General features: G+C 36.1%; 1 protein-coding gene across 1 annotated transcript in view; it reads left to right on the top strand.

The window, feature by feature from the left end:
- Window positions 1-3,026: 3,026 nt before the first annotated feature.
- Window positions 3,027-20,344, top strand: part of LOC128167436 (uncharacterized) — a 44,107-nt gene continuing 26,789 nt past the window's right edge. The window contains exons 1-4 of the mRNA XM_052833158.1: window positions 3,027-3,173; window positions 5,307-8,750; window positions 15,634-17,977; window positions 18,287-19,638. Coding sequence (XP_052689118.1) covers window positions 5,570-8,750; window positions 15,634-17,977; window positions 18,287-19,638 — 6,877 coding nt within the window. The 5' untranslated portion in view covers window positions 3,027-3,173; window positions 5,307-5,569. The remainder of the gene's footprint in view (window positions 3,174-5,306; window positions 8,751-15,633; window positions 17,978-18,286; window positions 19,639-20,344) is intronic.

Below are 20,344 nucleotides of genomic sequence, written 5' to 3'. Positions count from 1 at the left end.
CAAATCCAAATATGGCGCAGAACATAAGAGTAAAAAACAAACAAACAAACGAAAAAAACCACCAAATCCAGCATTATACCCGTCGACCTTCTAAACGCAGAGCAAATTATGAAATATTTTATGGGAGCTCTCAGTGTGTTGTATAATAGCAACAATATGGCGAAAGCTGTTGCAAATATTTGCATTACAAAATCATTTTATGAGCTATAAAACAACAACAAGCTAAACTGTTCAGTTAAGTATAGACAAAATTGCGATAAACTAATATTGTGGAAAAACTATTTAATCGCTGAATGTAATTTTGACGATAACCTGATTCTGGTTTTTTTTCCATTTGTTACAAAAAAAATGTCGACCATGCGTAGAATTTTCCATCGTTAAAAAGAACTTCCGAATGAAGATTACCGGAGGCTGAGCCTCATTGATAAAAGAACGAAAAAGACCATTTGAATAAAAAATTACTTTAAAAATGCGGATTTTAAAAATATCAAATGATACAGTAACATTGTCTACGTAAGCTGGAGGTGTCTTAATAAGCAACTTGTACATGTATTTTTGTCGTAAAAAAACAGCTGAGAAATTGACATGAAATTACGATCATAATAGATATTTTCAAAGACTTAGATAGGCTACATCCAATATTGCTATCGGACGTACAACGGCTCTGCATGGAAACCACAGGACTAAGGTGTCTAAGGGATCTGAGGTGTCTAAGAGATCTAGGGACCTAGACACGATTTGAGATCAAAATTTTTATTTTTAATTTTTATATATTTATTAATTTGTTTACTTATGCATTTTGAATGATTGACCAAATTTTGAATGTTAGAAGTCAAGTTACACGCGAGATAAAAAGGTAAAAGTTCATTATTACGTAAACAAAGCTCGAGTCTTGCTTACAGATCATGTATAGAAACTACAATTTCTTTGACAAAATGCCCCATGGCAAACAAGATAAACTGATTAAAGTGTTTATAGATAATATTATCAACAAATGAAAGCAACTTCTGATTGAAATTTGTACCAATGCAACCAATATGTAATCAATGACAAGACTCGAGCTTCGATTATAACATAACCAATTTCAAACCCTGTATATTGCTTGTAACTCGATATTTGACTTTCAAAACATTAAAAATGGAAAAATAAAATGAAAAAAATTTGAACTGAAATCGTGTCTAGGTCCATTTAAGGTACGATAGCTAAGAGTTTGAAATCGGGTTTTTTCCGGAATTCATGCGGGGTTTTTTCTTTCTTGTAAACTGAAAAGTCTGCCTCCGTTGGTGTCCGTTGGACCCGAGTCACAAACGAACACTACGGTACCGTTCGTGAAAGGGTTAAACTGGACCATTTCTGACGTAATTAGTACACAATTGTTAGACTAGCGCTTGATTGCCGTTTCGCCAGTTTTTCATTCTTTACGCGTTCGTTTTAACTTGTGCTTGTTCGTTAATCAAATGATCGTGTTTAACAGTTAACTGTTTCTTCTACGTAATGTTTCCTATAATCGCACGATTGTTATCTGTTTTTATACATATTAATACCCTAAAACAATGGCGAATTCATAAACGGAAAACAGAAAGATTGTGTCTTCAAGATTTTCCCCATAAATCTGCACAATCCGCGGTGATATCCGAGTGTGCTTAAGACCAAACCATGAGTTAATCAATGTATGGCAAATTTGTAAACCGTTTTAAAGAATTTTTTTGGAAATCAAAATATTTATAAATCAGTTTATAAAGTTTACAACCTAATGACAAGTATATTTCAAGCAACTGACTAAGCCTAGAAAAAAGAGGGGAAACTATGGAAAAATATTTTGTTTATCGCTATTGTTAATAGGTAAATGCAAATAAAAAATAAAGCCAAGGTCTTTTTTTTTTAAATTTTCTTTTAATGTAATATTTAAAATTCCATATGCAATAATTCACTATAATATAGAAACCTAAAATTCGAACCTTGCATAGGTAAGAACGATTGATTAAAGTAAAACATTGGATATGCGGAATTGCAAAGTGGTTCAAACTCTTTGTTTTATATGATTTGTGATAAAAGGAATAAAATTGTATACTTTGCATATATTAGCAGGAATTCTTGTTTCTGGGGGATTTGTCTCTCGCGGATGGAATCAGACGCCTCTTCGAAAGGACGACAAAAGCAAAAATAGATTCGAAGACGACCGTAGTTCCAGTGAATTGGTCATCGATGCCACGCTTAGAGAGCTGTCGCGCCACTGGTTGGAATGCTACTTCAACAAGACCGCTAAATATGATAGTGTTCATGTCCAGGCTAGACGGCTTTTTAGTTTTGAAACATATGATGTTTCTGAAAGTGATCGAAAACTTCTTGAAGAAACAACGCAAGAATACTTGAAAACCAAAAGAACATTAACTGGACATCGAGCAGATGGCAATAAAAAACAAGAAAAGAATTCGGAATTCGATGTTAGAGAAAATCAAACTGGTGAAAATGGAAAAAGAACATCGCAAAATCTGGAAAATGAAAGTAAAACGGAAAATGAACAACAACCAAACAGTAATAGGGGATTTCACAAGATGCGAAAGCGCATGCGTCGTGATGTAACAGAATCAGTATTAGTGAGAGAGGGAATTATGAAAATCACAGATGGAGTGGAATGGAGTGACGATTTCCTGAATAAAACTTCCGAAGCGTACCAACAACTTGAGGAGATGGTTCTGACTGTGGTATGACATTTTATTTTAATAGAATGGCTAATGAAAACATGATATGATTTAATTGGTTGATTGTTCATCGTCTAATAACGTTAAAATGACGACTTACCCATTTGTTTTCCAGATAGATACACTTTTCCAGAACAGCCCAATCGCTAGTTACTTTTACGGCTCCTTTATTAACGATTTTAGGTTAGTAAATTCAGTTTTTGTTGATCCAATATTTTAAAACAAAAAATTAAGTAATTGATGCAAAACAATTTGATTATTGGGTGTATCAGTGGAATCATTAACATTTTGTAACTTTTCTTGTTTTATTATGCAGGAAAGGAAGTGTGATTGTTCTTTTTACCATTGAGTTTAAAAACGACACCAATACTACACATACTGATGAAAGTATCAATGAGGCGTTTCACGAGGCACTGCTTAATGCCAGCGCCTTCACAAATCTCACTCTGGATCTCAACAGTTCCAAAATAGGTAAATTAAAAAAAAAATAGGCCTTTATGACAAAGCTGACTTGAACTTTCTTTTTTTTGTAATTGTTATGACTGCATCTTGAAATAGACGACAACGACATCGTTTCTTTAAAATGTTTGCTTTATTTAACAAAGACAGGAAATATCAAAAGTATTCTGTTTCACGGCACCAAAAATGCGTTAATAGTTTGATTCTTTTGATGGCTCTCTCTCTCTCTCTCTCTCTCTCTCTCTCTCTCTCTCTCTCTCTCTTTCCTTTCTGCTGTAAATGATAAATGGAGAAAATTGGAACATATCGTATTTCACAGCGTTATAAACGGTTTCCTGAAAAAGAGTTTAAATAATGCAGTTTATATGTATAGTGTTGTTATGTCAAAGTGCTTCATCCGATATCTTAAAATGCGCGTTTCCATTGATAGCGTATACAGAAAAAAACACTAGTGAGCAACCATTTAATTTTCTAAAAAAAACGCCCAAGCCAAGGCTTTTTTTAATCTTTATTACATAATTCCATCGAAGTCAAGACTCCCGGAAGTGCAAGCACAGTTTAAATTTTGTGTTTGTTTCACAGGAAAATGAACTTTGGCGTCCATTCTTAAATGGAGACCACTAGCATCGGAAGCTGGTGTTTAGAGAGTAACTCTAGACATGCAATCATTAAGAATAGCGTTTACTGGTTTTTCCTTTACGACTAGAAAAAATCGAAAAGTATATTAAATATAGTCAACGCTACTTAACAGTACAATACTCCAAAGAAAATTCGTTTGTGATTAAAAGACGAATGGTTGGGGCAGACAGAAGGGGGGGGGGGGTTATTGAAATTTAAAAATTATCATCATATTTCAAAAGGTAGGATTTAAAATTTAAATCACAAAATGTTACACTGGGTATGTTTTTCCGTACAAAACGGTGTTGATTATATATGTAATACGCCAGTTACCTAATATGCTATTCCTTACAAAAAGCATTAATTGTTCGTGCCCTTAATTATAATGCTTACATATTCTTTGATAGGCGATCGAAAAGTGATCTTTTATTTTATGATTTTATGTGACAACAACTTTTGAATAAACTCGATCTGTGTAGAATACATTTGTATTCTGTATCAGTGACTAATGCAGTGAAAGTTGCTAGCAGTGACGAATAGAGCTCAAGGTCCATGGTCTACTTTAAAAACAAAACCCACCAAAATGTCTGTTTTCTTTCTGGACAGAATTACAAAAGATATAAATACATTTACAATTACTGATAACTTTCTCAAGAAAGGAAATAAAAATACGACACCTTTGTCAATAGTCCGCTGTCACTTCCAGCAAAAGACATTTTGCATCTAATCATTCACATTACATTTTATTTCTTTTTCGTCTATTAAGAGTAATTTGCTTCATCGGATAGTTCTTTGGCAGTTCGTAATTACCTGTTTTGATTTCGATTAAATGTTCGATACCACCCACAATTTGCACTACCTGGTTTCTTTATCGATAGGAAGGAAAATGAGCAATTCTCTTTATTTTCTTTCTCTCTTTTTTTTTTTTTTTTTTTTTTTTTTGATTGATGATGATCTTTTATTTGCTATGAGACTGTGTGTAATCATCTTGATGACGTGATTGCTAGTTTAAACTAATAGATATCACAAAAAGGGAAAAACAAATTTTCAAGGATACTAGATAGGCATACTTGTTTAACAAACCTGCAAGTTATGTAATGTTCTGATTTAGTCAGAATCCTTTTTGGCCCACCCTATACTTCTATTCTTTGTTGTCGTCATTTTCATGGATATGTACACGACTAAGTATTTTTTTTTTACCAAATGACGAACAAAAGAAAACACCTATCTGGATATAATGTGTATCATGCCATTAACTAGATTTCTCTGCAAAGTGAAATTTTAAGGCTAAATTTGAAAAAAAATTGTGTTATTTTTAAAAAGGAAATAATCAGGTATCAATTCATTTGTTGAACAAAATATCTATTTTGATATCAGACAAAAAAAAAATCCTCCGCTGTACATAAAATACCAGTTATACAGTATAATTGATACAATACTGATAAAAATGACATTGCAAACAATACTTGCTCTAGTTCATTGTTCTTTCATATCTCATTCCAACTTTATATTTACCAATATCTACAGGTAACGTACAAGACGAAACAACAACAATTCTCACTACGACTGGTTCCACTACAAACTCAACCAGCACCGCCACCGAAAATGGTGACACCACTGCTACCCCAACACAAACAGATGACATCGATACTACGATTGGCACCACTACTGTAAAAAAAGACACCACCGTAACCTCGAATCAATTAGAAAACACGGACACTACTATCGTTACAACCACAGACACAGGTGACAACACCACCACACCAACTGTATTAGCTGACACTACCCCAATGATCGGCACCACCACAGAAACAGGTGACACCACCACCCACACAGAATTAGCTGACACTACCTCAATGATCGGCACCACCACAGAAACAGGTGACACCACCACACACACTGAATTAGCTGACACTACCTCAATGATCGGCACCACCACAGAAACAGGTGACACCACAACCAACACTGAATTAGCTGACACTACCACTACGATCGGCACCACCACAGAAACAGGTGACACCACCTCTTCTCCAACTGAATTAGCTGACACTACCTCCACGATCGGCACCACCAGAGAAACAAGTGACACCACCACCCACACTGAGTTAGCTAACACTACCACTACGATCGGCATCACCACAGAAGCAGGTGATACCACCTCTTCTCCAACTGAATTAGCTGATACTACCACTACTATTGCCACAACCACAGAAACAGGTGACACCACCACCGCCACCCACACTGAATTAGCTAACACTACCACTACGATAGGCACCACCAAAGAAGTAGGTGACACCACCTCTTCTCCAACTAAATTAGTTGGCACTACCACTACGGTCGGCACAACCACAGAAACAAGTGACACAACCACCGCCACCTACACTGAATTAGCTAAAACTACCATTACGATCGGCACCACCACAGAAGTAGGTGACAACACCTCTTCTCCAACTGGATTAGTTGACACTACCACTACGGTCGGCACAACCACAGAAACAGCCGACAGTACAACTGCCATCCATACTGAATTAGGTGACACTTCAACTACGATCGTTTCTACCTCAAATACAGGTGACAATACCGCATTCCCTACCACCACAAAAACAGGTGACACCACTATTGCCACCCATACTGAATTAGCTGAAACCACCACTATGATTGATACCACTACAGAAACAGGTGAAACCACCACCACTAAAATTGAATTAGCTGACACTACCACTTACACTACGATCGTTCCAACAACAGAAACAGGTGGCACTACCGTCGTCCCTACTGAATTAGCTGACATTACCACCACGATCGGCACCACTACAAACACAGGCGACACCACCTCAATTCCCACTGGTTTAGCTGATCCTACCAATACTGTCCTTACAACCACGGGCACAGGTGATACCACTGCCACCAACAATGAATTAGCTATCACCACTACTTCGATGGGCACCACCACAAAAACAGGTGATACCACCTCTATTCCCACTGAATTCGCTGACACTACCACTACGATCAGCACCAAAGAAACAGGTGATACCACCGCCACATCAACTAAATTAGCTGATACAACAACTAAGGTTGTTTCCACTACAGAAGCAGGCGACACAACCTCAAATACTATTAAATTAGCTGACAGTACCAATACAATCGGTACCACCACAGAAACGGGCGATACCATAACCTCCACCCATACTAAATTAGCCGACACTACAACTTCAATCATTTCAGCAACAGAAACAGGTGACAATACGATTACGCCCACTGATTTAGTTGACACTACGAGTACGTTAGGTGACACTACCACTACAATCGCAACCACAACTGACGCAGGTGACACTACCGCCGTCCGTACTGAATTTGCTGACTCTACCACTACGATCGACACCACAATAGAAACAGGTGACACCACCGCCACCTCAATTGAATTAGCTGCCACTACGAGTACGATAGTTACCACAAAAGAAACAGGTGATCCCGCCTCTACTCCCACCGAAGTAGCTGACACTACCACTATGATCGGCACTACAACACATACAGTTGATACCACCGCTACCCACAGTGAACTAGCTGACACTACCACTACGACTGTCACCACCACTGAAACTAGTGCCACCACTACTACTACCACTGAATTAGCTGACTCCACGAGTACGGTCGTTACCACAACAGAAACAGGTTATACAACCGCTACGCCAACTGAATTACCTGACAGTACAGTTACGATCGATACCACATCAAAAACAGGTGACACAACCTCAGTTCCCATTGAATTAGTTGACACTACCACTACGACTGGCACACCTGAAACTGACACATATATCCCCATAAAAACAAGTGACACCACAACCACGATCGATATCACCACCACTGAAAAAGCAAATATCCAAACTATCACCCAAACACAAGACACCACAACCTTAACATTTGACACAGCAACAACAACCCACCTTTTGAATACTGCAACCACAACCCAAACAGGGGATACTGCTACGACGATGTTAACAGGTGAGACTGCCATCACCAACCAAGCAGCAGACCCTACAACTACAACCCAAAATGTGAACACACCAACAACAAAATACACTTTGGATTCTGCAACGACAATCCAAAAAGAGAGTTCCGCCAGCACAACCCAAACAGGTGACACCGCAGCAACCACCCAAACAGGGGATACTGCCATCACTCAAACAGTAAATATTGCTACCACAACCCTAACAGATGAAACCGCGACTACCACCATAATTGATGATACTGCAACCACAACCAATACAGGGGACATTCTCAGTACAGAAAAAACAATGGACACCGCTACCTCAACTAAAACAGAAGACACTACCATAATAATTCAAACAGCTGACATGACCACCACAAACAAAATAGTGGACGCTACCACAGCAACCCAAATAGTGGACAAGAGCACCACAACCCAAACAGTCGACACTGCCATCACAACACAAGCAGGGGATACCGCCACAACAACTGAAACAGTGAACATGGCCACCACAACCCAATTAGAGGACATCGCAACCACAAGCCAAACAGAGGACATCGCAACCACAACCCAAACAGTGGACACCACAACCCAAACAGTGGACATCGCAACCACAACCCAAACAGTGGACACCACAACCCAAACAGTGGACATCGCAACCACAGCCCAAACAGAGGACACCACAACCACAACCCAAACAGAGGACACCACAACAACAACCCAAACAATGGACACCGCTACCCCAACCCAAACAGTGAACACTGTTGACACCAGCGCCATAATCGACAGCACCGCCAGCACAGCTTATACCGCCACCATTACTCCAGCAGGTGACACCGTCACTACCACGGAAACACGTGACTCCTCCACAGTTACCAACACAGAAACAGACCAGAAGACTACAACAGCCCCGACAGTTACCACTTCTACAATAATCGGCACAATTACTGATTCAGCTGACACGACCTACATCACACAGACAGGTGAGTTTCTTCCAACATCAACGCTTTTTTCTATATATTTACATTATATATATGAATTAATAATATACTCTGTCCCCAGATATCCTGGATTTACATTTTGCTTAATTGCATGATATTATATAAATAGTGCCTGTTTGGGAGGGTAACAGTTGAAATTGACACCCCGAGAAAACCATTGTCAACCGACGCGAAGCGGAGGTTGACAATGGTTTTCGAGGGGTGTCAATTTCAACTGTTATCCTCCCAAACAGGCACTATTTATTTTGTTATACTGAATGTCTTTTTTAAAATTCTTAAGAAAATTTTACTGCTTTTATATAGGAATAACGTGAATTCTACAGCAAACCGTACGCGCATAATTTTCGCGCATGTAACATTTTGTAATGTTACCCGTTGCCAAGTGCGTTGCTAACGCTGAGGGTAATAGTAAATATTATTAACTGCGTCTTAACCAATCAGATTTCAGTATTTAACATGAAAGTATAACAATTATAAATACCTCAGGGTTCAAACGATGTTCATTCAAAAGTATGAAAAATTTCCAAAATATATTGGGACAGACTATAGTATGTAAATCATACAAAAATCTGAAATTGAAGAAGCCATATTCATTCGCTACATGTATATATAAGAGTGTTAAATAAATAGATAGCTATAAATTAATTAGTATAAAAAACGTATATCGATGCAAAATGCCCACATCTTTAGGGTTTCCAATTGGGACACAAATCGTTAATAAGGAACGATAATTCTTGCTCGCCTCGTGCCTTTATAGACTTTTCCGCCAACATTATCGGTGTTCTACCCCAAAGCCTCTCGATATCAAGGGTTTTTTTTCACTGTCACTGTCATAAAAACATAATGACAAGTAATTACACGAATTATGACTTGAATCTTCTCTCGGGAGGATATCCGTTGATTTCATTCGGTCTTGGAGATCAATGCTGACCCTCTCTGATGCTTTTTGGAATTATCTAGATTATTACGATTTAAATGGACAAAAATCACAGATCTGATGTCATTTCTAAACATGTCGTATTCATCAAATGTGTGCCAAGTCTGGTTGCGAAGTGTGCAGATATGTTGATTTTTCTGTGTTTGGTCTAGATTAAAGGTTTGCATAGCAAATTTTATTGCTTCAAAATTGCCAACACTTTGGCTTTTTGGGGAAATACATCCATTAAATGACGACATCTTTTCAAATGAAACAACAACAGCAAAAAGGGGATTAATGTTCGATCTTTAATGCACAAAGTATACCACTTTTTTTCTAGATACATTAATTTTTATCACATTGTAATCTGCAAATGTGATTGTCGAGGTATATATTTAAGCATTGAATGCTTATTTTTGGATGTCGTCGGTCCTATAACACACCAAGGCGGTGCAGGAAAATTGAATACTGTGCGTAAGCATTCAGTTCAATTAAATATATACACAATATACTGACCTTTGGTATATAAAAAATAATAAGATAAAGCCCCAGGCCAATGCGTATAACATCTAAACGATGTCAGTTTTGTTTTAACGGGTGGTCCAATGTTTGTACATAGGCCAGAATTTTGAAAAATCTGTCTTCTACAACAGTCAAGATAAGAAATGAAATAATGATTAACACTTGATTTGTATGCAAATCTACCAAATATCCATAGAATGACATTTGCAAATTTGAGCATAAAGAATATCATGAATTTACATTTCCATTTACACGATATTCTGTCGTCTGCTTATCCAATATGTTATAGAGGGGTATGCAAAACTGTTAGATAATGAACACTCACTTATTGCGTGGGTTATCAGAAGTTGCTAACGGCACACTGAACATAAAGTGAAATCGTTTACCTTAATGAAATCTTAAGTTTGGAAATAAAAGATATGACGTAAAAGTGACGTCAGAGAAAATTATCTTTACTCACAATACTTGTCATTTCATTACTAAACATGTTAAAAAATTTATTGTTTGTGGTTATCTTGGGACTTGTTTATTTTTTTTTGGGGGGGTGGGGGGTAGGATTGGGGTTTTATTTTTTGTTTTTTTTGTATTGTTTTGTTTTTTTTATTTTTCTATTGTTGCTATTTGGTTTTTTTGTACCTTATTTGGAATTGTGGGGTTTTTTTTCAGTCTATTAGCCAAACATTCGCAAGCTTGTTTTCAATAAATATGTCAAAGATACTAGTAAAATCTCAAGGGAAGAACAATAATTGGCTTTAAACCCCCCCCCCCCCCCCCCCCAAAAAAAAAATCATTTTGAAAAAAATCAACATGGTCGTATTCAAGTTTCCATTCCATTTGAATTATTTTTCACGAAAGGGGTGTTTGAAATAAATAGCCCTAAAATCCCTACTTTATAGAAACCTTTCGCTTGTTGCAATTGTGGTTCTAGATTCCATTCCAACTTGGAACAAACGTAATTGTGTCGTATTACGGAAGAAAAGTGATCGAAAATAATTGAGTAAATGGAAATCAAGTTTTCTCTACCCGGGCTGTATTACTCAGAACACAATAAAAAATGCTTGTACTATTTGCGTGGAATGACAGCGATAAGCCTCTCAATTTTGCTGCATATTTTATCATGGCACTTACAATAACGGAATTAATGGCAGTTGATGATGACAATTAAGCTTATCATTTGCATATTTTTCTAGGTTTGATTACGACAAAGTACAGGCTACTACAGTTTAATGTAAATTCAAGACACATAAAAGCCAAACCCATTTATTTTTTTTAATAGAATTCTTTTTACCATCTTATTGTAGATCTTGCCTTATTCTTTAAATGCTTCATGTTTTGCTGCTGTGTAAATGATTTTTCCCTCCATTTCTTTTGTCTGCTTTTTCTCCCGTTGGCACTACACGTGTCTCGTTATTTGAAATGTATTATAAGAAATTAAATGATAAATGACGATTTTTTTGGTATAAAATTGTAATGCAATATAACCATCGTTATTGTGATCGTTTTGGCCTAGAGATCGTTTTATTCGATACAAAGTCGCAATACAAAGTCGCGTTGTGACAGATTTGTAATAGGTAACAAATGATAAACAAATCCACAGCATTTACATTACTAAACTCATACCAAAAAACACCCCCCCCCCAAAAAAAAACAACCCAATCGATTTCAATATAAAATTTTGCCAACGCAGACAAATGAAAGTAAAACTAGGTAAGCATGCTTATTCACGATTGCGAATTAACCACTACAATTTACAACAATGATTGGCATGTTTGCCTTATTTGAATTCATATGGAAATTAAGTGCCATGTATAAATGACAACACGTTCTCCAATGTTTACACGATTTTATTGCAAGATTATTTTGATTAATTCTAAACTAAATATGATCATTTAGAAAGAGGAAAAAAAGATAAGGTATATTTAACATCCAAGATAATTTCAAGGCAAATATAATATTTCCTGAATCCATATAGGCGTCCTTTCATATCACTGCAAATTCTTTTATGCTGATTACATTCCCATAAATAAAACGCAATACTGCCGTTTGCCTATGTTTCAATGTTTGTAGAATTCCAAAAGCCTATCTTTTGTGTTTCTCTTGAGATATACCTTTGTCATGCACATTTATTTACACACTATTTTTTCAGATACAAGATCTGTAACTCTTTTTCTTTGATTGCGCAAATGTTTGACCTTCGTTCGGCCATTTTGTTTGATTTGTCTTTACCGTCGAGTTCTTAATGCGATCCAGCATGTATAATGAACGTACAGAGTAAATCGAATAGGTACTAGAAACTTCGCCGCTTAATATCGTTATATATAATAGAGAAATGGCGTATTAACCCCCATGGAGAACATCCGTTCCTTTTATCATAGTATCGTTTTTCAGACAATAAAAATAATGGTTTCTTGTCATGGTGTATTCAGATACTATTATTCCAGGCCGTGGATCAAATTCCCAGCGTTGAAAATCTGATATGATAAACTTTGATCGAAACAGAAAACTACTTACTTCTGTATTTTAGCTTAATCATGATCATCCCCGTGGGTTTGAATAAATAACATTAATACATAATAGAGTTCAACAGCAAAAAACATAAGACCTTGTTTTATTAAACGACAGGTCTTATTTTGTGTGCATTTGCAATGAAATTGTCAATGAAATGTCAAAACGCTTATGGTAAAAAATAAGACTTTTCATGTCAGTTTTATCAGAATTTTTGGTTTTGTTTTTTTTGATAATCATTATGTCATTTCCATATAATTGTTACAAAATCGTTACATATTGTATGCTGAGATTAACAATGCAGAGAGAGAGAGAGAGAGAGAGAGAGAGAGAGAGAGAGAGAGAGAGAGAGATTTTGTATATTTGTTCGAGGTTGAAAAAACCTTACAAAAAAACCATCAAGAGATCAATAAGTCTTAAGGTTATACTATAAATAACACAGACTACAGCTAAAACCGATATACATCTTCTAAACTTTTTACAAAAAATGAAAACTATTTTGATATTTCACCTTTCACGCCCTTCTAATTAATACTGCGTAAACAAATTCTCATGAAAATAGTTTTCAAAAGGTAGTTCTACACTATTTGGTTTCATTTCTTCCACTTTGTCATTACAAACAATAATAATTACACTATTTATATAATTTTTGCCTGTATCTTATGAAGGGACGAAGTGCCGTTGTTCGTTATCAGAGTTCGTTAATCACTCTTATAAATGATTGTGTGACAGTCACTCTTATTAGCAATTTTACGCAAACAACCACGAGCTAAAAAAGTGAAACAGTCAAATAGGTCAAGACGCTGAAACCGGAAGTAGCGTAAATAGAAGATGGCGGAAGCAAATGGCATCTGAATTCCTCTTTTGGGCCATAGTTTATCGATTTGCGTGTTAAGTGATATATGACGCTAATTATCTTAAAATCGTGTGCAAAATATTTAGAAATGGAGGTTTTAAACTGAAAGAGATGTTTTAATGTCTTCCTGTTTCATTATATTTCTTTTGTACTTCCGTCGTTTCCCTAATTAAAATCACAACAATTAATACAATAAAAATGAATAGAATTATAGCTTAAAAACCAAATGATCTTACTTCGATCTTGAAAGTAGGTTTCAAGCTTTAAACGTTTATGACGGAATAATTCTGATGTCATCGATAAACTATGAGTATATTTATATATGTCAATATAAGATGTTTTTCTTATTTTAATTGCATAACAGCTGAATAATGTGAAGCTTATATACCATAGTATATATTTCTCTTTATTTCCTGGGATTGAAATGACCAAGCAGCTCAAAAAAAAATTTCATTCAAACACATGTAATCTAAGACTAGGCTCTCTTTTGATAGCAGTTATCAGTTGTTCTTATTCGGCCCCTATGTAAGGACAAATTTGGCTGAATGATAAAATTCTTAAACAAAAAATACTGTCTGAAATATCATTATCACAGATCTCCTTCTCAGAGCAGAAGGATTTCGTGTTATAGGATATCGTGAGCTCACTTTTTTTCCAATGCGACAATCTATTTTCCAAACGTCATTTTCTTCCGCCAATTTAAATGATTAGTGATGCTATCTGTTGTCTGAAATCATTATTTCTAAGGTAAAAGTTCTGTACGTCGGACCATTATTTCACCATCTCAGTGGATGCCGGGTACTTTTTTGTGTTCCTTTTTCTGTTATTATTTTGTTTTTTGTTTTTTAATTCTTTTTACAATTTTGTGACCTTGCCCACTGTTGGATTTTTCTTTCATTTTCACCCACGGATTTTTAGTAGCATGGTTAACCATGAACACCTTCAATTTTTTTTCACAAGTTTCTAGAAAGGACACGTAAAGGAAAAATCCAAGAGCCATATGAAAGTATACATGTAAAACTTCTTTGAGAAAAGAATGTTTCAAAATTCTGCAGTGTATGAAGGGGTTACCAGCAGACTTTGAAAAAAGTTTCTGTCATTTAGCCACACTGTCGTATTCTATAGTTTTGAGAGAAGCAACACATATTTAGGAATACAGTTGCTATGTTTAATAAGGTCGTCAGCTTCATCCTGGCTATAAGACGACGATTTTATTGTGTGTTTTAAATTGTTCTTTGAACTCTCCGTGTATTTTAATCAGAAGTAAAATCAACTTTAAGAAAAATCCTCTGTCTGTAGAGAGTCAGTTTTTAGCATGTGGACGAATTAAACAATACTTTTTAAAAACAAAATTCCTAGTTTCCGGAATATCGCACACATTTTAAAGGGATATGGTCACGAATTTACACATTTTAAACTAAGCTTCGGTCATGTTTTTGCTTACATAAAGAAAGTTTCAGATTTAGACCTAAAATGGGTGTGACAAACGCTAGGAACTGTTTAATCATTTATGTTCAAAACGAATTAGCAGACAGAAAAATCAGCTTGATAATAACTTCTACCGGTATATTGAACCAATACAAAATCATGACACGTAATTCGTTTACATAACAAAGAATAGTGAGATCGGTATCTTGCTCTAAATTAGAAAAACATTCCTTAAGCATTATAAACAATGAAAATAGAAAATTAAAATTTGATCAAATTATGACCATGTCACTTTAAGCAAAATCATATTACTATAAATAGTTGTCTTGGATTTTAAGTATTTATCATCTCACTTACTCTTCAAGAGAAAAAACTTTTACCATCTCACTTATTCTTTAAGAAAAAATACATTATATGTGAATACTTTAGCAAAAAAATAATTTATTTTCAACCAAACGCATCATGTGGGCATTGGCTTTCTTCATGACGGCAACGAGTGAAATATTAATTAAAAACATACGCACAAACACGTTTAGTTTATAGGAATGTTTGAAGTAACTTCCCGGTAAAACTCTTTATGTATCTACCACTTTTCCTTGTAATATCCTCATACGATATTTCATAAATTATTTTAACAGCTTCGTCTGATGATCAAACAACAACAGGCGCAGGCCTCCATGTGGATACAACAACCAAACAACATTCCACTGAATCATCAACTACAATACAATTTTCAACACCACAACAATCCACAGAATCTTCACCAGCATCGTCCTCCGAGGATCAATCTTCCACTCTGATGCAAACTTCATCTAATGTTGATAAGACAACAAGACAACAATCTACAGAGTCTTCATTAACGTCTTCTGAGAATCTATCTACCACCCGAATACAAACTTCCCAAAATGTTGATCTGACAACAACACAACAAACCACAGAATCTCCATCCACGTTGACTTCTGGGGATCAGTCTAAAAGTACGGTACAGACATCTCATAATGTTGATACAAGAACAACACAACAGTCTACAGAGTCTCCATCCACATCGGCTTCTGGGGATCAATCTACCACCACAATGCAGACATCTCAAAATGTTAATATGACAACAACACAACAATCCACAGAGACTCCATCCACATTGACTTCTGGGGATCAATCTACCACCACAATGCAGACATCTCAAAATGTTAATATGACAACAATACAACAATTAATAGAATCTCCATCCACATTGACTTCTGTGGATCAATCTACCATAACAATACAGACATCTCAAAATGTTGATATGACAACAACACAACAATCAACAGAGTCTACATCCACATTGACTTCTGAGGATCAATCTACAAGCACAATAAAAAATTCTCCAAATGTTGATACAACAACACAACAATCAACAGAATCTCCATCCACATTGACTTCTGAGGATCAATCTACTACCACAATACAGACATCTCAAAATGTTGATATGACAACAACACAACAATCAACAGAGTCTCCATCCACATTGACCTCTGGGGATCAATCTACAAGCACAATAAAAGCTACTCCAAATGCTGATACAACAACAACACAACAATCTACAGAATCTCCATCCACATTGACTTCTGATGATCAACCTACAACAACAATACAGACATCTCAAAATGTTGATATGACAACAACACAACATTCAACAGAATCTCCATCCACATTAACTTCTGGGGATCAATCTACAAGCACAATAAAAGCTACTCCAAATGTTGATACAAGAACAACACAACAATCTACAGAATCTCCATCCACATTGGATTCTGAGGATCAATATACAACAACAATACAGACATCTCAAAATGTTGATATGACAACACCACAACATTCAACAGAATCTCCATCCACATTGATTTCTGAGGATCAATCTACCACAACAATACAGACAACTCAAAGTGTTGATATTACAACAACACAACAATCCACAGAGTCTCCATCCACATTGCCTTCTGAGGATCAATCTACCACAACAATACAGACATCTCAAAATGTTGATATGACAACAACACAACAATCCACAGAGTCTCCATCCACATTGTCTTCTGAGGATCAATCTACCACAACAATACCGACAGCTCAAAATGTTGATATGACAACAACACAACAATCCACATTGTCTTCTGAGGATCAATCTACAAGCACGATAAAAACTTCTCCAAATGTTGATACAACAACAACACAACAATCTACAGAATCTCAATCCACAACCTCTTCTGGAGATCAGTATACAAGTACGACAAAAAGTTCTCAAAACGTTGATATTACAACAACACAACAACCAACAGAATTTTCATCAATATCATCCCATGTGACTCAATCTACAAGTACAATACAAACTTCTCCAAATGTTGATACAACAACAAAACAACAATCAACATTTTCTTCTGGGGATGAATCTACCAGAACAACACCAACCTCATCAAATATTGATACAACATCACAACCAATAGAATCAACATCAACTTTGTCGTCAGAGAAACAGTATACAAGTACGATTCTAACGTCATCAAATATTGATACGACATCACAACAATCGCCTGAAATCCATTCTACAAGCACAGCAAGAATGTCTGCAAGTACTGAGACAATAACAACTGAACAACATACAGAGCTGTCGTCTGCTGGACAATCTACAACAACAATACAAATTTCTACAAGGAGTGATGCAACGACGCTACTACAATCCACAGAATCTCTATCTTCATTGTCATCTGAGGTTCAATCTACGTCCCCAATACAAACTTCTCCAACTATTGATACAACAACATCACAACAAAAACTAACAGAAAAAACAACACAACAACCGACTGAAAATATATCAACAATGTCCATGGAGAATCAATCTACAACGTCAAAACAAACATCTGAGATCAACACAACAGAAGCACATCATCTCACAGAATCTTCATCAACGTTGCCGTCTGAGGTTCCTTCAACATCCACGAGAGAAATGTCTTCAACTATCGATGTGACAACACAACCATCTGAAACGTTATCTACTTTTTCGTATAATGATCAATCTACATTCACGAAACAAACTTCTCCTATTATTGACATTACAGCATCGCAACAACCAACAGAACCTTCATCAACATTGTCGTCTGATGTCCAATCTATAACCACTGTACAATCTTCTCCTGATATCGATACAACAATATCAAAACAGTTCAGTGAAACAACAATAAGGGAACACCACACCGAATCTTCATCACTGCCGTCATCCGAGGATCAATCTACAACCTTCAGACAAACTTCTGCTAGTATTGATTCAACAACAACACAAAATCCAACAGAACCTTTGACAACATTGTTGTCTGAAAATCAATCGACAACAAGGATACAAATTTCTTCAAATATAGATACGACAACACAACAACCAACCGAATCTCCATCTACATTGTTTTCTGAGTTTCAATCTACAACTATGACACAAACTTTTCCAGATATCGACTTGACTACAACACAACAGTCCACAGGAACTTTATCAACATTGTCTGAAAATCAATTTACAACCTCAACACAAACTTCTGCTGAGATTGACACAACGACAGTGCAAAAATCCACAGAATTTCCAACAACATTCCCTTCTTCACCTATCGAAACAACAAATACACAACAAACAACAGATTCAACTCCAGTAATATCTTCTATAATAACAACAACAGAATTACCAGCAACTCAGCAGTCGGTAGAAATCTCAACTGCACAAACAACAAACACATCAAAAGCTTCTACAACTGCGCAAACAACATCGTCATTCACAAAAGACAATACTTTGATTACTTCTCAGTCGTCCCTTAATATTGATTCAACAACAACCGAAGCATCCACAACATATTTACCATCAACAGTGACCAACGAAAGCCCAAGAAACTCTGTTCAGATATCTCAAGATACAACTACAATACCAATTACATCATCTGAAGACCAAGCTGCAACTACAACACAAACCACTACACATATCGATTCGACTTCTACAGAGCAGCAAGCGGGACCTACTTCTACATCTTTGAAAGAGGACGAGTCAACCAGTTTTATTCCATCATCATCAACTAAAGATATAGGTGGGTCATCAACAGCATTGCCTATACCACCCTCAACATCAACGATTGAAACTGAATCAACTACAAAAGAAAGTTTAATTCATACCTCAACAGAAATATTATTATCTTCATCAACTCTTGCTACATTAGGCAATAATGCTGACACGATAAAAACAACGCAAACGACAATGTCAGAAGAAGTTTCATCAACAGACTCACTTACACACAAAACTGCAGAAACCACACCGCCCACAGAAAATTCTACAACTCTTATTTCACAGTCACAAAATTCAACACCATCTTCAGAATCATCATCAACAGTAACTTCAAATATGATGGGTTTACAGACAACAACATTATCAAATGAATCCCCATCAATGACACCCACTAGTAAAACAACTGATTTACTAACAACTTCAGCAGAATATAGCTCATCAACGACTCTTATAGATTCTTCCACAGAAATACCATCAACCATGATCATGACAGAATCATCATCACAAAATGAAATGCCATCAACTACAGTTTCAATGACACAAATGAGCTCAACCGAAACAGCTGCAACATCAGGTGAGTTATTACAAACAACATCTAAAATAGTTTCAACAACATTATTAGAAACATCATCCATCGTTTCATCTTCGAAAACACCATCAACCTTAATCTCTTCAGAATCAATCTCAGACTCAACGTTTGAACAATCGAAAACAACCAAAACAATTACTACAACAACACACAAAGAAGACTCATCATCAACAGAAAATATTCAATCAACAATTTCAAATTTGTCGCCCTCGACTTTAATAGAGGAGATGTCAACGGAATCACCAGAAATTACGTTTACATATAACTTAGGCTTGTCAACGTCAACAGAGTCAACATCAGCAAAATCTAATACAATGACAGCCTCAAAAGAATCCCCTTCAGTAACAACACTATCAGAACAATCCTCCCTTGCCTCACTTGAAATGCAACCAATAACAACATCTACTTTGGCAGAATCCTCAACTACTAAAATTGCTGACGAATCTTCTACAGATTTAGAGAAACCATTAAAAACAACATCGTTAACAGGGATGCAACCAACTGTGACTTCAACAAAATTGCCAGAACTTATTTCATCAGAATCTAATGCCGAAAAAACTTCGCCGTTTTCTTTAATAACCACAGAGCCAACATCAACAACAACGGTAACAGATTCAACTACTGCGACGATTTCAGGGGATCCATCCACACCAACAAACGTAACCACAGAAACAGTCTCAACTGAAACAAC

The sequence above is a fragment of the Crassostrea angulata genome, chromosome 10 (genome assembly GCF_025612915.1).
Source record: "Crassostrea angulata isolate pt1a10 chromosome 10, ASM2561291v2, whole genome shotgun sequence".
NCBI classification, from domain to species: domain Eukaryota; kingdom Metazoa; phylum Mollusca; class Bivalvia; order Ostreida; family Ostreidae; genus Magallana; species Magallana angulata.
The sequence above is the reverse complement of the archived record's forward strand: the minus strand, read 5'-3'. Positions and strand labels throughout refer to the sequence as shown.